This window comes from Macaca nemestrina, chromosome 20, assembly GCF_043159975.1.
Source record: "Macaca nemestrina isolate mMacNem1 chromosome 20, mMacNem.hap1, whole genome shotgun sequence".
Lineage (NCBI taxonomy): Eukaryota > Metazoa > Chordata > Mammalia > Primates > Cercopithecidae > Macaca > Macaca nemestrina.
The window spans coordinates 64,708,580-64,724,733 of NC_092144.1; the positions used below are offsets into that span (position 1 = coordinate 64,708,580).

A 16,154-nucleotide genomic window follows, 5' to 3' on the forward strand; every position below is an offset into this window, starting at 1 on the left:
CCAGCCTGGGCGACAGAGTGAAGACTCCGCCTCAAAAAAAAAAAAAAAAAAGAAAATGTGGCATATATATGCCCTGGAATACTATGCAACCATAAAAAAAGATGAGTTCAGCCTGGCGCGGTGGCTTACGCCTGTAATGCCAGCACTTTGGGAGGCCAAGGTGGGCAGATCATGAGGTCAAGAGATCGAGACCATCCTGGCCAACATGGTGAAATCCTGTTTCTACTAAAAATACAAAAATTAGCTGGGTGTGGTGGTGTGCACCTGTAGTCCCAGCTACTGAGGAGGCTGAGGCAGGTGAATGGCATGAACCCAGGAGGAGGCAGACGTTGCAGTGAGCCGAGATCGCGCCACTGCGCTCCAGCCTGGGTGACAGAGTGAGACTCCATCTCAAAAAAAAAAAAAAAAAGGATGAGTTCATATCCTTTGCAGGGACATGGATGATGCTAGAAACCATCATTCTTAGCAAACTAACACAAGAACAGAAAACCAAACACTGCCTGTTCTCACTCATAAGTGGGAGTTGAACAATGAGAACACATGGATACAGGGAGGGGAACATCACACACTAGGGTCTGTTGAGGGATACCATTAGGAGAAATACCTGATGTAGATGACGGGTTGATGGATGCAGCAAACCACCATGGCATGTGTATACCTGTGTTACAAACCTGCACCTTCTGCACATGTACCCCAGAACTTAAAGTATAGTTTTGAAAAAACAAATATGCAGTTATGATCATGAGAAAGGTTGTACGGATTTCGGGGCATGAGCTGTGTGAGATCTGTGCTGAGGATGTAGATGATGAAGCAATATTGTTGGTGCAGGAAGTAATGACAGGGGCTGGAAAAACCCTTGGAGGAGCCACCTCCCCCATGAGCCTGCCGTGCTTTCTTCTTGCCTTGCTGTCTCCTCCGTCTCTGGCTTCTCTCCTTCCCTGGTCCCCATGTTGTGATGCGACATCCCACATGAAGGATGTCTACGCACAACTCCACTCAACCTCCAGATCTATTCAACACGGTGTCCTGCAAACTTCTCCTGTAGAATGTCCACCTAGCCTGATGCACGTTGCTGAGCCTTGAGACTGCAGCTCTCAGCGAAGAGACTCAGGCAGTGTGGTTGAGTAACCGAATCAAGGGACTGAAATTTATGTCTAGACTGGGAAATGCAAATCCAGGATGATATCCCAACGGGCTGTCTGGATTCTGTAGTTTCCTCTCTCTTTCCTTGGTGTTTGCTGTTGTAGCTCCTTCCAGAGCACCAGCACCTGAACAAACACTCTCTGCACATCCTCCTGCAAGTGACAGCTCCTTTGCCAGCCCATGTGTCTTCCTGCATAACTGGTGGCAATTATGGCTCCTTCAGGGTGGTGGTGCAAATTATACGAGATTGTGAATTCCAAGACAAGAGACACAAATTTGTTGTTATTATTGGTTTGTTTCCATTTTAATGCCAGTTGTTGAAGACAGGATACAACAAGTAGAATATCATACACTGTGGAGAGTTTCACAAATTGCTTCAGCCAATTTGGGGAGGAGTTTGGAATTTTAAGGGGAAGGGATGGGCAGTTATGACCAGGCAGCCTTACCACAGAGATTACTCAAAAAACAGAGCACATCTGCCCCATGACACAGGCAAACAAATTGGGAGAGAAGCATTGTTCCCCTCGGCCACATACTGTCAAATACAAACATTCATCCTCTGATAAATGAATACATTTTTTTAAAGAGGCTTCACTCTGTCGTCCAGGCTGGAGTGCAATGGCACAATCTCAGCTCACTGCAGCCTCTACCTCCTGAGTTGAAATGGTTCTCCTGCCTCAGCCTCCCAAGTGGCTAGAACTACAGGCATCTGCCACCGCACGTGGCTAATTTTTGTTTTTTGTCTTTGTTTTTTGAGACGGAGTCCCACTTTGTCACCCAGGCTGGAGTGCAGTGGCACGACCTCAGCTCACTGCAATCTCTGTGCCCTGGGTACAAGCAATTCTCCTGCCTCAGCCTCCTGAGTAGCTAAGACTACAGGTGCTCACCACCACACTGGCAAATATTTGTATTTTAGTAGCGATGGAGTTTCAACATGTTGGCCAGGCTGGTCTTGAACTCCTGAACTCAGATGATCCGCCTGCCTCGGCCTCACAAAATTCTGGGATTACAGGCGTGAGCTGCCACTCCCGGCCAAAATGAATATGTACTTTGTGTTGCATTTATAAAACAGATCATTATACAGTAGTGAAAAACGCATAAACTAGGTCTACCAACAAAAATAGAGATGAATCCTGGAAATATAATGGTGCGTGAAAGGAGGCCGAAAAGAATGCATGTGAAATGACTGTGTTTTTTGGAAAGAGACAGCATATTTCATTTAGGAAGTAATAGAAAGATGCGAAAATTATGAATAAAGAAACAAAATGACTCACTTAAAAATAATGGTGGTTGTCGCACACACAGATTATGAAAGGAAGTCGAGAAGCTTCTGGAACAACAGCCATGTCCCTTCTAACTTTCCTTTGGTTCTACCTATCTTCTGTTTTGATTATTATTAATGGGTCATTTTGTTTAATGTTTATTCTTTAGGTTTTGAGCTTCGCAACAAACAATGAAAAAATAGAAAGGTTTTGGAAGAACCTCAGGTGATAACAGTTGGAACCATTGGAAACCATATGGGAAACAGCCGGTTTTCTGAAACCTCAACCCACGCCAGTCCAGAGAGGGAACAAGTGCCCTGGCTGGACTGTTTTTTGTTTGTTTGTTTGTTTTTTGGCTGTTGTTGTTTGTTTTTTGTTTTTGTTTTGTTTTGTTTTTCAGATGGAGTTTTGCTCTTGTTGCCCAGGCTGGAGTGCAATGGCTCAATCTCAGTTCACTGCAACCTCCGCTTCCTGGGTTGAAGTGATTCTCCTGCCTCAGCCTCCTGAGTAGCTAGCATTACAGACATGGGCCACCACACTTGGCTAATTTTTATACTTTTAGTAAAGATGGGGTTTCACACCATGTTGACCAGGCTGGTCTTGAACTCCTGACCTCAGGTGATCCACCCACCTTGGCCTCCCAAAGTGTTGGGATTACAGGCGTGAACCACCACACCCGGCCTGGTTGGACTCTTGACACCACATGGTGTGGGCTTGCATGAGGTGGACTCCTGACTTTAAATCCTCCTAGGAATCGTCAGTACCGCTCAACGGTAACGCACTTCATCTCTGTATTCTGAGGCTGTGCGTTAAATGCAATATCCATTGGTTACTCCCTGTGGAACTCTAAGAAAGGTCCTTAAACTGTGCGTCTCACATTCAACGCCCATAGCACTGGAATGGTAGGAGTGCTCATCTTCAAAGGCTGCTGCCAGGTACTAGTGGGTAGTGTACCTACCTCACTAACCACGGGGCTCAGTAACATTTTCTGCAAAGGACAGGATAGTAAGTAGTGTATGCTTTGAAGGCAATAGGAGCTCTGTTGCAGCTACTGAACTCTAGCGCAGTAGGGTGAAAGCAACCACTGACGATTTGTAAATGAATGAACATTGCTATGGCCCAATAAATGACATTTTATTTATGGAAATGGGTGAGGAACCAGTTTTGACAGTAGGGTCACAGTATGCTGACTCTTGACTTAAAAGAGCGGAGCCTGGCATCGTTTTTTGTGTTCAAGATACATGACTTACCTAACATTAGCACCATTGTGCAATTATTTTTGTCACCACCATCATCATTATCATTATCATCACCATCGTCATTCTTATTATCATCCCCAACATTGGCCTCCTCCTCATCATCATTATTGTCTTCATCAAAACCATCATTGTGTCTTCACTATGATATGGCACTATGTATCTTTCCTCCAACATGGAAAATATGAGTCTACCATATTTTCTTCTCTCCATAATGAGAGTAAATTCCAACGCAGAAATGTCCTGAAGGGAGAGGAAAATCCTCTCTTCTGCCTTCCACGTTCTGGAAGTATTTATTAAAATGGGAGATAAAAATGCAGACAGAATCTTTAGATATTGTAACCTATTGAAAAGACTGCAATAAAACACTACTAAAGAAATACATTTATATCTGTTTGTAATGTTCTGTGGGGGTAGGACAAGAAGGGACCACACAGGGGTTCTGAGTGTTTCCTGCTCTTTTTGCATTTTTGACAATTATGCAGAGCCAGTCCTGTTAGAGGCAGCACAGGAAGCTCCAGGACCAGAGAGAGACCGCATTGCTGGGGGTGTGGGTGCTCAGAGAGCCTCTTGGAGGGAGTGGCACCTAAGCTAGGGCTTGGAAAAATAAGTAAGAGATTTCCAGTAGATGGAGGTGAGGAAAATGCTGAAAGGCATTGGAAGCAGATATTCAGATTAATAGGTAACCTCATGAGTAAGACGAATGCAAACATTTCCATGGTCCCAGTAGATGGGACAAACGAAGTGTGATGAGAATTGAGGTAGAGATGGCAAAAGAAGCCTGAAAATGAGGGCCCTTAGTAGCACACTGAGACGCTCAGATAAGCCTGTCCACAGGTGGTAGACCAGGCGCAAATGGAGAAACCCAAAACTGAAAGACAAGAACATTGTTCACAGCCTCAAATTCAAAGCTGAGCATAAGGGAGCCTTTGATGTTTCCAACATGGTGGATGATTCTCAGCTTATGTGCTGCCAAAGGTCCAGAATCTTGTGTGATTTCAGGGTCCATGGGGGAGGCGGTCAGGCCAAGAGACAGAGAGACTGGGGATAGTGTCTGAGGTAAAGCCAGTCACGGTAGTCCCCACTGTCTTTGACGCCATGCTGGGAATTGGAAAATCTTCACACTTAACCCTTAAAATGTGAGCAAAGTCCCTGAATCCAACAGAGAAATCTAACCCTGATATAAAAGTATCAGAGATGTACTTAAGGATCCTTGGGGTTTTCCAGTGGTTTCTGCTGTTGGATTGTGATATCACAGAAGTGGGGATAGAGAGGGAGGCACTGGAGCAAGAGAAGCATATCCGTAATGGAGATATGGAAATGTATTATCTACATGTACATCTGCAAGACGTGATGGGAGAGAGAGAGAGAGAGACTTATTAACCAAGTGTGGACTGAGCTTCTATCATCCCACATCCTGGCGAACTACCATAAAATCCATAAAACGGATCCTCCCTCTCCCCTCTTCTTGCCTATATGACCCAGGAACCAAGTCTTGGAAGGATTCTGGATCCCATCCAAGAGATGAACAGCAGCAATGTTCCTTCCCAGACACCTGCCTAGGAGTGGGAGAAATTTTACTCTTTGAAGGCTTGTATCTGGTTTGCCAAATACTACTCCAGACATTCTAGTGGTGTTGGACTGTGTTTCCTGGCAACTAAAAGCAGAAGGCAGGTGTGGTGGTGATAAACTTAAGGAAATAGCCACAACCTGAAATGTACAACAGTGAAATGGAGACCATGGAATACAATCTGTCCTCCAGAAACCTGGAGATGCTCCGTGCTTGGCAAACCCTGGGTCTGTGGATTATAGGAATGACACAGGGTAAGAGCAGACAAACTGATGGCAGGTGTTTTCATAGCAACTTGAACTCCATTGCTCTCCCACACCCAAAAGACAATCAGAACACTAGGAGTGTCTTTCTTTGACAACATGGAAAAACTCCTGAGCAAATTCTTCCAGGTACTTTTGTTTAGGTAATCTTAGGGTAACACCTCGTTGATCATCTTGTCACCCTAGACTACAACTGGACATATATATATATATAATGGGCACCTTAAAAATAAGAAAAATCATTTTAAGGCAGAAAATGTTCCTGTCCAAGGGCCAATGGTATTCATTTGAAGTAATTTCAGATGAAGTCCAGATTATTGCAATCTAAGGCTAAATGTATTCTTAGGCTTGAAAATTGAGATTAAGTTGATTAATGTAGATGTTAGGGTTTAGTTCATTGTCCAGGCAGTCCAGTGCAGTGAATCAGTGGTTGGAGATCAGGGAAAGAATTTATTCTATTCTGGGACAAATATCTTATCAGTCTCACTAGACTGACAGCACAGAGACAGGAAGCAAGGGAGCTATATTCAAAATAGAGAAAGGCAGAGTCTAGCATGAGCAAGGAATGACTCAGCCAAAGGGAGAGTTGAGCAACCATAGAGTTTTCCAAATGCTGACATTTTGGGGATCCCCCCATGGGCCAGTCAACCCCCAACTGATCAAACTTCACTAAACCCAGTCATAACTTGACCCTTGCCCAGGAGATGCAACGTGGGGTAGGAGCTAAGAATCATCTTTCTCGGTGTCACGTGATGTCAGTTGAACATGAAACAATCCCATTACTGGGTATATACCCAAAGGATCTTAAATCGTTCTACTATAAAGACTCATACACACGTATGTTTGTTGTGGCACTATGCACAATAGCAAAGACTTGGAACTAACCCAAATGCCCATCAATGATAGAATGGATAAAGAAAAGGTGGCACATATACACCATGGAATACTATGCAGCCATGAAAAAGGGATGAGTTCATGTCCTTTGCAGGGACATGGATGAAGCTGGAAACCATCATTCTCAGCAAACTAACACAAGAACGGAAAACCAAAGACAGCATGTTCTCACTAACATGTGGGAGTTGAATCATGAGAACACATGGACACAGGGAGGGGAACATCACACACTGGGGCCTGTCAGGGGGTTGGGGGTCTAGGAGAGCGATAGCATTAGGAGAAATACCTAATGTACATGATGGGTTGATGGTTGCAACAAACCACCGTGGCACGTGTGTGCCTCTGTAACAAACCTGCACATTCTACACATGTATCCCAGAACTTGAAGTATAATCATAAAAAAAAAGAAAATGAAACAATAAAACATGAGTTCTTATGAATCACAGAACACCCGTGCCCCCAAATTAAGTTGGAAATTTATGATTCATTCCAATTAGGTCGTTTTTAGTATCTCACAAAAGTTTGATTCTACAGTGAAACATACTTTGAAAAGAATGAAAAGATTCTTGTGGTCTTTTTACTTCTTGTAAGGCGTTAGGATCCACCCGTTTGAATACCTTTGCCCAGGACCACCTGTAATGCTTCTCTTTCCACCCCCAGGCATCCCTTCATTCAGATAATGCCAACTCATCATCACCATCTGACCTCTCATTCAGCTTCCTCACCACCCTCCATCTCAAATCCACAAAATATGTTATTGCTTTCTCTCTTTTTTTTCTTTATTTTTTGAACTTCAACTTTTATTTTAGATATGGGCGTACATGCTCAGGTTTGCTACATGAGACTATTGCACCCAGGAGGTGAGTGCAGTACCCAGTGAGTATTTCTTTCATCTTGTCCTATTGCTTTAAATCTTTCCTTCCCGGGACTGGTCCTATTTCTAAACTTTTTGTGTAGTGATTTTATCAACTTAGTTTTTGCTAGGATGCTAGATTTTCCAGAAGGGGAGGTAACTGGAAATGAAGTCTGGGTTACTGTGAATCCAATATATCTGCTTTGCTCGCCTTTATCTCTTGTGTCCTGGGATGGCCACAGGTTGACATGTTTAAATGTTTCTTAAGTAAGGATGGATAAGATTTACTGAACGGTGAGTGCATGACTACAAAAACAAAATGAGGCTGGGTGATGAGGCCGATGCCTGTAATCCCAGCACTTTGGGACGCCAAGGCGGGCAGATCACCTGAGGTTAGGAGTTCAAAACCAGCCTGGCTAATATGGTGAAACCCCATCTCTACTAAAAATACAAAAATTAGCTGAGCGTGGTGGCTCATGCCTGTAATCCCAGCACTTTGGGAGGCCAAGGCGGGCAGATCACCTGAGATCAGGAGTTCAAAACCAGCCTGGCTAACATAGTGAAACCCCATCTCTACTAAAAATACAAAAATTAGCCTGGCATGGTGGCAGCTGCCTGTAATCTCAGCTACTCGGGAGGCTGAGGCAGGAGAAGTGTTTGAACCCAGGAGGCTGAGGTTGCAGTGAGTGGAGATTGCGCCACTGCACTCTAGCCTGGGTGACAGAGCGTGATCCTGTCTCAAAAAAAAAAAAAAAAAAAAAGCAGCAAAATACAAGAAGTCCAGGACTGGTAACGGCAAGTCATGTTGAGCGGTTAGAAAAGGGTGAGGACATCGAAAAACTTCCTGGCATAGTTCTCAGTCCTTGCCTAGCACAGGTTACTCTGAAAGCAGGACTTAAGGATATGAACGCAGGTAACTGATTTGGGTACCAGGGTTAAGGGAATAGGGTAGAGAAAGAGAGAAGGGAAGGAATTTCTGAAATCAGCATGCATCGCGGACACCACTGCAGCAGGTAACAAGGACAGGTCCACACCAGGGTCTCTGATAGTTGCAGACCACGGTCCAGAACTTCCCTCCAAAACAGGAGACACTCAGCAATATGTATATGACTTTCTAGTCCCCATTTCTGGGAGTTTGTTTTTCCCCAGAGATTGTCCGATGCATCAGGCTTTGGCTGAAATAGCTTCCGATCAGCTCCTTACACACCAGTGTGGAGACACACATGGAAATCCTCGAAATGAGATACTGCCCCGTGATTCTGAGGGTGACCCCAAAGGATACGGAATGAGGTACTAAACGCAAGTGCTTGGAAACCTGAATGCAGCGGTATTCATGCAGTTCCCGGCACTTTGACTTTCAGCCTCCTGTAAGCCTCTCCTTCTCCTTCTTTGCCTTCCTGACCATTAGACATGATTTATTTTGGGTTTGTTTTAACCTCTACTTCCTCTTTCCCCTCCCACCCTATGTTTCAGTTCTAAAATTAGAAGGTCCTCTCATCTTTTTTTTTTTTTTTTTTTTTTGGGACTGAGTCTTGCTCTGTCGCCCAGGCTGGAGTGCAGTGGGGCGATCTCCGCTCACTGCAAGCTCCGCCTCCCGGGTTCACGCCATTCTCCTGCCTCAGCCTCCCTAGAAGCTGGGACTACAGGTGCCCGCCACCACGCCCGGCTACTTTTTTTTTTTTTTTTTTGTATTTTTAGTAGAGACGGGGTTTCAGCGTGTTCGCCAGGATGGTCTCGATCTCCTGACCTCGTGATCCGCCTGCCCTGGCCTCCCAAAGTGCTGGGATGACAGGTGTGAGCCACCGCGCCCTGCCCTCTCTATCCTTTTAAGGAGATCAGAGGCAGAAAATGATTAGTCACCATCTAGGACAGACCACAATTCCAGATCATTGCAGGACATGCCCATTTGAATGGATGATTATTGAGAGCTGACCACCTGCAGTGTTTTACACAGGCAGCGGCCTGAGGGTGGAAGCTAACGCAGGCAGTGGTCTGAGGGTTGAAGTTATCTGGCCTTTTTGCGTGCTTGTTATCTATTTATGGTTATTTTCTTTTCAAAATAATTTTACTAAATATTGAATTCACCAACTATATATATTTATGGAGTACAATGTGTTATAAATGTATACATTGCGGAATGATGGAATCAAGCCAATTAACATGTCCATCACTCCACATACTAACATCTGTCTGCAGTGAAGACATTTAAAATCTATGCTTGGCTGGGCGCGGCGGCTCACGCCTATAATCCCAGCAACTTTGGGAGGCCCAGGCGGGTGGATCAACTGAGGTCAGGAGTTCGAGACCAGCCTGGCAAACATGGTGAAACCCCATCTCTATTAAAAACACAAAAATTAGCCAGGAGTGGTGGTGGGTGCCTGCAATCCCAGCCACACAGGAGGCTAAAGCAGGAGAGTCGCTTGAACCTGGGAGGTGGAGGTTGCAGTGAGCTGAGATCACACCACTGCACTCTAGCCTGGGTGACAGAGCAAGACTTCGTCTCAGAAAAGAAAGAAAGAAAAAAAAAAAGATTTTGGAGCTACATCGTGCTGGCGCTGAAGAGAATGAGTTTTGTTTTGCGGCACAGTTTTTAGGTGGCTATTGGGCTCTGGTAGAGATGGAACGTTTGGCCTCACGTAGGCAGGGCCCCGTGGGACATCAGTAGCCAACCATGACCTGGCTGCGCACTGGCCCACCAAGCGTTCAACTGGCGTGCCCAGCCGCTCTCCGTCATCACAGAGAAGTGGTTTCTGCGAGATTTGGCTAAAGGAATCCCTGAAGGCCTGTGGGAGGCAAAATAGTGACCTTCCAGAGATGTCCACGTCCTGAGCCTCAGACCCTGTGAATAGGGGGAGCTTATGTGGCAAAACAAACTTTGCAGATGTGATTAAGTTAAGGATCTTGGGTTGGGGAGATTATCCAGGTGGGCCTAATGTAATCACAAGGGGCTGAGTAAATGAAACGGGGGAGGCAGGAGGGTCAGAGTGAGAGAAGGGGGTGAGTGGATGGAAGCAGGGGCCAGATAACGGGACTGGTGGCTTTGAGGATGGAAGGAATGGTGAGGCCGGAATGTGGGAGCCTGCAGAAGCTTGAACAGGCCGGGGAATGGATCCTCCCTGGAACCTCCAGGAAGACACGGCTCTGATGGCAACTGTGTTTTAGCCCAAGGAGACTCATTTTGGACTTGTGACCTCTGGAATGGTAAGTCAAGAAACCTACATTATGTTAAGCCACTAAGCTTGTGGTGATTTGTTATGGCAGCAATAGGAAGGTTTATGGTTCACCTGTGCTCTGAAAACACAGGTTTTTGTTTGTTTGTTTGTTTGTTTGTTTTTTTCACTTGTTCAATGATGTATCCCCAGCATCAGGCTTAGTGCAAATACACAATACATACGGGTTGATGTTTGGGCAAGAGAGGAATTAAGATGAGGGAGACAGCAGGCTGGGATCAGAGAGACCACATTTCTGTCTGAAATGTCTGCAGAGAACCTGGTGCCTGCCCCGGCCCTAGCCCTGGGGAAATGAAAGCCAGGCTGGGGTTCAAATGAGGGCAGTTTCCCTTCCTGCGGGCTGCTGATGGAACAACCCCATGACTAGAAGGACCCAGCCTCCGAGCGGCCACACACCGTGTGTCTCTCTGTCCCGCTGGCACCGAGGACTCATCCATCTGCACAGCTGGGGCCACTGGGAGGAGACGCCATGACCCCCACCCTCACGGTCCTGTTCTGCTTAGGTGAGATTTAAGGAGGGGGAGGGGAGACCCGAGTCTTGGAAGAACTTTGCCTCACAGCCAGGCCCTGGTTCTTTAGGAGACTCAAAAATCACAGGGTAAAGAGAGGACCTGCTCAGGCTTCAGGGGCGAATCGCTCACAGGGAACTCTCTTCCAGGGCTGAGTCTGGGCCCCAGGACCTGCGTGCAGGCAGGTGAGTCTGTCCCCAGCTGTCCCAGGTCCCTCCTCCTCACTGGGGACAAAGGGCCACCCATGGGCAGCTGGGAGAGGAGACAGCAGTTCTGGGTGACTGATGGCGACATCTGAAGGGTCCTGGGACTGAGAGCTGGGATCTGAGGGCTGAGGGACCTCTTGGGATGCAGCCTCTGATTTCCTTCCAGGGCCCCTCCCCAAACCCACCGTCTGGGCTGAGCCTGGCTCTGTGATCAGCTGGGGGAGCCCCGTGACCATCTGGTGTCAGGGGACCCTGGACGCTCAGGAGTACCATCTGGATAAAGAAGGAAGCCCAGCACCCTGGGACACACAGAACCCACTGGAGCCCAGGAACAAGGCCAAGTTCTCCATCCCATCCATGACACAGCACTATGCAGGGAGATACCGCTGTTACTATCACAGCCATCCAGACTGGTCAGAGGACAGCGACCCCCTGGACCTGGTGATGACAGGTGAGAGGACACTCAGGGGTCCCAGCCCCAGGCTCTGTCCTCAGGAAAGGGGTCGGCTCTCAGGGGCATCTCCCTCTCACAGCCCAGCCCTGGGGATGATGCGGGAGGTGGGAGACCCATTTAACACGGTGCCTCCTTCTCTCCTAGGAGCCTACAGCAAACCCATCCTCTCAGTCCTGCCGAGTCCTCTTGTGACCTCAGGAGAGAGCGTGACCCTGCTGTGTCAGTCACAGAGCCCGATGGACACTTTCCTTCTGTTTAAGGAGGGGGCAGCCCATCCCCTGCCGCGTCTGAGATCACAGCACGGAGCTCAGCTGCACTGGGCTGAATTCCCCGTGGGTCCTGTGACCTCAGTGCACGGGGGGACCTACAGGTGCATCAGCTCACGCAGCTTCTCCCACTACCTGCTGTCACGCCCCAGTGACCCCGTGGAGCTCACTGTCTTAGGTGAGGCTCCTGACCCTGTCCCCTCTGAGCTCAATGGCTCAGCTCAGGCCCTGCCGCCAGGAGAGCTCTGGGCAGGGACGGAGGAAGGGGGGCTCAGCCAAGGGGAGACTCAGCCCTCAGAGGGGAGGAGGACAGCGGGGTCCTCCCAGGCCTGCCCATGCTCTTCTCCCTTACCTGGGGTCCAGAAGGTGCCAGGAGGGAAGAGACATGGTCCCTGGGAAGCCACAGGGCAGATGTAGGAGGAGGTTCAATTTGAGGTGGAGACTCCGGGGCAACCCCAGACTCTCACCCTCCTCTTGTCCTTCTACCCAGGATCCTTGGAGAGTCCCAGCCCCTCACCCACAAGGTCCATCTCAGCAGCTGGTGAGTCTTAGAGGCCTCTGTCCAGAGAGTTTCCAAAGCCCGAGGCCTGTCTCAAGACACGCTCAGTGGATCTAAGTCCTCGTTCCAATTCTCAGCTGGGCTTGCTTCCAAGGATGTGGGAGTCGGGCAGTGACTTGGGAGGCACTGAAGCCTCCCAAGGCCCTGAGGCTGGGCTAATGCGGGGTGAGGGGTCAAGGCAGAGGGAGATGTTAGGAGGAGAAGCTGAGCTGAGGTGGGGGGCAGGGCAGCCCCAGCCCTCATGTCCCTGTTCTAACCCAGCAGGCCCTGAGGACCAGCCCCTCATGCCTACGGGGTCAGACCCCCAGAGTGGTGAGTGAGGGGCTCTGAGTGGGAGGTGAATGGAGTCCCTGGGGGGCAGGGGTGGGCTCTGTCCTAGGTTCAGGCTCCTCTGGAGGTGGTGACGTGGACAGGCCCCTCCCCTGCCTGGGCCTCAGTTTCTCCAAGTATAAAGGAGAGAGGCCTGCGGGTGGGAACGTTCCTTTCAGCTCTGACTCCCAGCTGTGACCTCCTGGGAGAGGAGGCCTCCCAGGGAAGGCTCCCAGACCCGATTCCACAGGGGCCTGTCCTGTCCCACCTGCAGCGGTGATGGTGACCTGGGGCAGGGGAGGGGAGCAGGGCTGTGGTTCAAGATGATCAGGCTCTTTCCCTGCAACTCTGGGGCTTGGCTCTGGTGCAGGGAATAAGGGCTGCAGATCAGAGTCCCGGGTTCACTTTTTAACTCTGCTGCTTCCTGGCTGGGGACCTGGGGCGGGCGATTCCCCTCTCTGAGCCTCAGTTTCCTCCTTTGTGAAATGAGTAGAGAGAGGGTGGCAATCTCAAGTTGCACGACTGCTGTGAGGGTTGGAGGTAATGAAAGAAAGATCCAGCACACACAGTAGGTGTGCGCACAGTAGGTGCTCACATCAGTGACATCATCCCCATTCCTGATGTCATCACGCCCAAGGTCTGAGAAGGCACTGGGAGGTACTGATCGGGGTCTTGGTGGTCTCCATCCTGCTTCTCTCCCTCGTCTTCTTTCTCCTCCTCCAACACTGGCGTCAGGGCAAACACAGGACATCAGGTAAGAAGGAAATTGGGGGACCTGTGGGCCGATGCAGGGTGGGCTCAGAGCACTAGCCAAAGAGACTCCAGATAGGAGAGGTCAGCTTAGGAACTGCTCCAGAAATTCCCAGTGAGAAAATCTAGAAAGAAGAAAATAAAGAAGGGCATAACGGAAGTGCTTTATTCTTTCGGTTTTTCTACACTTAGGAAGGATTTAAAACATCCTTGCAAGTGTATTTTCGGGTTTGTCTTCCTCTTGAGTTGCATGTGCAAGGCAAGTGGTTCTAACATTCCGAGAGCTGAGACTCTGTGCACCTTTCCCCAGCCCAGAGACAGGCTGATTTCCAACGTCCTCCAGGGGCTGCAGAGCCAGAGCCCAAGGATGGGGGTCTACAGAGGAGGTAATTCTGCCAGAAGGCCTCAGACTCCCACCCACCCCAACAGCCACCTCACTGCCCCTCACACTCCCGTATCCTCCCCCAGGTCCAGGCCAGCTGCTGACGTCCAGGGAGAAAACCCCAGTAAGTGAGAGGCAGAGGGGGTGCACCTGGGGTGGAGATGCGTGCCCCAAAGTTTCAATAGCAATGGGGGCAGGAGTACAGGCTGGTAAGGGTCAGGGACTCGGGGGGAGGTGGTCTGAACCCACACTGTAGGACCTCGGGGACATCACAGCCCCTCCCAGCATCACGGTGGCCCTAATGGGAACAGGGCAGGGTCCGGCAGGAATGAGCGGTCCCAGGGAACCTTCCCAGGAGAAAAACCCCTTGCTCTGCCCCAGCAGATGCTGCCATGAAGGACACACAGCCTGAGGACGGGGTGGAGCTGGACAGTCGGGTGAGACCCCGCCCCTGTCCCGGGCACCAAAGGCCTCCTGGTGCCAGATCTAATCCTGCAGGACTTCTCTGTCCTCTTCCCCCGGCTCTCAGCATCATCACGGTGGACCCCTCCTTGTCCAGCACGCTGCCTCCCGCCTGCTGTGACCTCACTCTCTCCTGCTGTCCTGGGACCTCGCAGGCCTCCTCCCGGCTCCCCTTCCCGCTCCTCCTCCTCTGTTTGGCCGTCTGGTTGTTAGAGCGCTCCCCAGGCCTCAGGAGGATGAGGAATAGATGAACCACCCCGGTCCCCTGGGCTCCCTTCATTCATTCATCCAGCGAGTGTTCCCAGGGAGCTCACTGTGGATCGGGCTCCCTGTGGGAGCTGCAGACACAGCAGGGAGCAGAGCCGCCCCCGCCTCCTGAGCTCACCTGGTGATGGGAGACAAAATGCAAATAAATGCAGTGTCCAGCAGTGCAATGTGCTGTAAGAAACATAAACCAGGGAAAGGGCAGAGTGTGGGGCCAGTCTGAATGTAAGGGGAGGGCTGTCTGCTCAGCTGTCATCTGAGAAGCCTGGACGGAGGGGGCCACAGGATCCTCTAATGGACAAGCCCCTGCAGGCAGAAGAAACAGCCATGCAAAGGCCCCAAGGCAGCAGTGAGCTCTTTCAGGAAGGTGGGTGTGAGGCTGCAGCCAAATGGGCAAGGTCAGAGTGAGGAGGAGAGGCCAGAACCACAGGGAGGGAGCGGCCAGACCCTCCACGGCCTTAGGGCATCCCTGAGATTCCATCAGGAAAGAGATGTAATCAGATCATCCTGGGAACAGTGAAGAAAATTGACTCCAGGGGGTCAGGGAGACTCAAGGACACCCCCCACCAGTGTCTATCTCCAGCAGAGGCCACACGATGAAGACCCCCAGGCAGTGACGTATGCCCGGGTGAAACACTCCGGACCTAGGAGAGAAATGGCCTCCCCTCCCTCCCCACTGTCGGAGGAATTCCTGGACACAAAGGACACACAGGCGGAAGAGGACAGGCCGATGGACACTCAGGCTGGTCCTTTCCTCTCCAGGCCCCCAGCCCTCCCCTACCCCCATCACATTCCTTCCCTCTCACTCTCCCCCACTGCAGGCTGCTACATCTGAAGCCCCCCAGGATGTGACCTATGCCCAGCTGCAGAGCTTGACCCTCAGACGGGAGGCAACTGAGCCTCCTCCACCCCAGAAATGGGAACCTTCAGCTGAGCCCAGTGTCTACGCCACTCTGGCCATCCACTAATCCAGGGAGGACCCAGACCCCACAAACCACGGAGACTCAGGACCCCAGAAGGCATGGAAGTTGCCCCCAGTGGACATCATTGAACCCCAGCCAGCCTAGACCCCTAACAGAGACCACTAGAAGATTCTGGGAACTTTGGGCTTCACCTGATTCTGCAAAGATAAATAGTATCCCTGCATTATCAAAACAAAGTAGCAGACTTCTCAGTTCCCAATGAGTTAACTGATAAAAAAAAACAAAACAAAACAAAAAAAAACCAGAAGTCAGAAAATGTTTTAAATTGAATGCTCATGTAAATATTACACATCAAACCAATGACATGGGAAAATGGGAGCTTCTAATGAGGACAAACGAAAACTAAGGAAAAATTAATAAAGTCAAAAGTTTATTCTTGAAAACATTAATGATACATGGAACTTGGCCACAATGAGAAAAATAAGAATAAAAAAAGAGCAGGCACTCTTTTCCATACAGGAACAAAATAGGAGGCAGCACTACAGACCCTACACACAGCTTTACAAAGGTGAAAGAAAACTGAGCAATTCTATGCCGAC

The 16,154-nt window shown here is 49.3% G+C and overlaps 1 protein-coding gene across 6 annotated transcripts in view; it reads left to right on the forward strand.

The window, feature by feature from the left end:
- The window catches only part of LOC105497316 (leukocyte immunoglobulin-like receptor subfamily B member 4), a 36,819-nt gene extending 21,010 nt beyond the window's left edge, over positions 1 to 15,809 (forward strand). Inside the window, exons 1-12 of one of the 6 annotated variants that reach the window (XM_071087842.1) lie at positions 10,834 to 10,974; positions 11,130 to 11,165; positions 11,353 to 11,637; positions 11,785 to 12,084; positions 12,397 to 12,447; positions 12,727 to 12,777; positions 13,412 to 13,528; positions 13,835 to 13,910; positions 13,993 to 14,030; positions 14,288 to 14,343; positions 15,216 to 15,344; positions 15,454 to 15,809. In XM_071087842.1, coding sequence (XP_070943943.1) covers positions 10,941 to 10,974; positions 11,130 to 11,165; positions 11,353 to 11,637; positions 11,785 to 12,084; positions 12,397 to 12,447; positions 12,727 to 12,777; positions 13,412 to 13,528; positions 13,835 to 13,910; positions 13,993 to 14,030; positions 14,288 to 14,343; positions 15,216 to 15,344; positions 15,454 to 15,600 — 1,320 coding nt within the window. In that variant the 5' untranslated portion in view covers positions 10,834 to 10,940 and the 3' untranslated portion in view covers positions 15,601 to 15,809. Of the gene's footprint in view, positions 1 to 10,833; positions 10,975 to 11,129; positions 11,166 to 11,352; positions 11,638 to 11,784; positions 12,085 to 12,396; positions 12,448 to 12,726; positions 12,778 to 13,411; positions 13,529 to 13,834; positions 13,911 to 13,992; positions 14,031 to 14,287; positions 14,344 to 15,215; positions 15,345 to 15,453 lie in introns of those variants that run through there. The other 5 variants (XM_071087843.1, XM_071087844.1, XM_071087845.1 and 2 more) reach the window with 5 other exon arrangements.
- Positions 15,810 to 16,154: the final 345 nt, after the last annotated feature.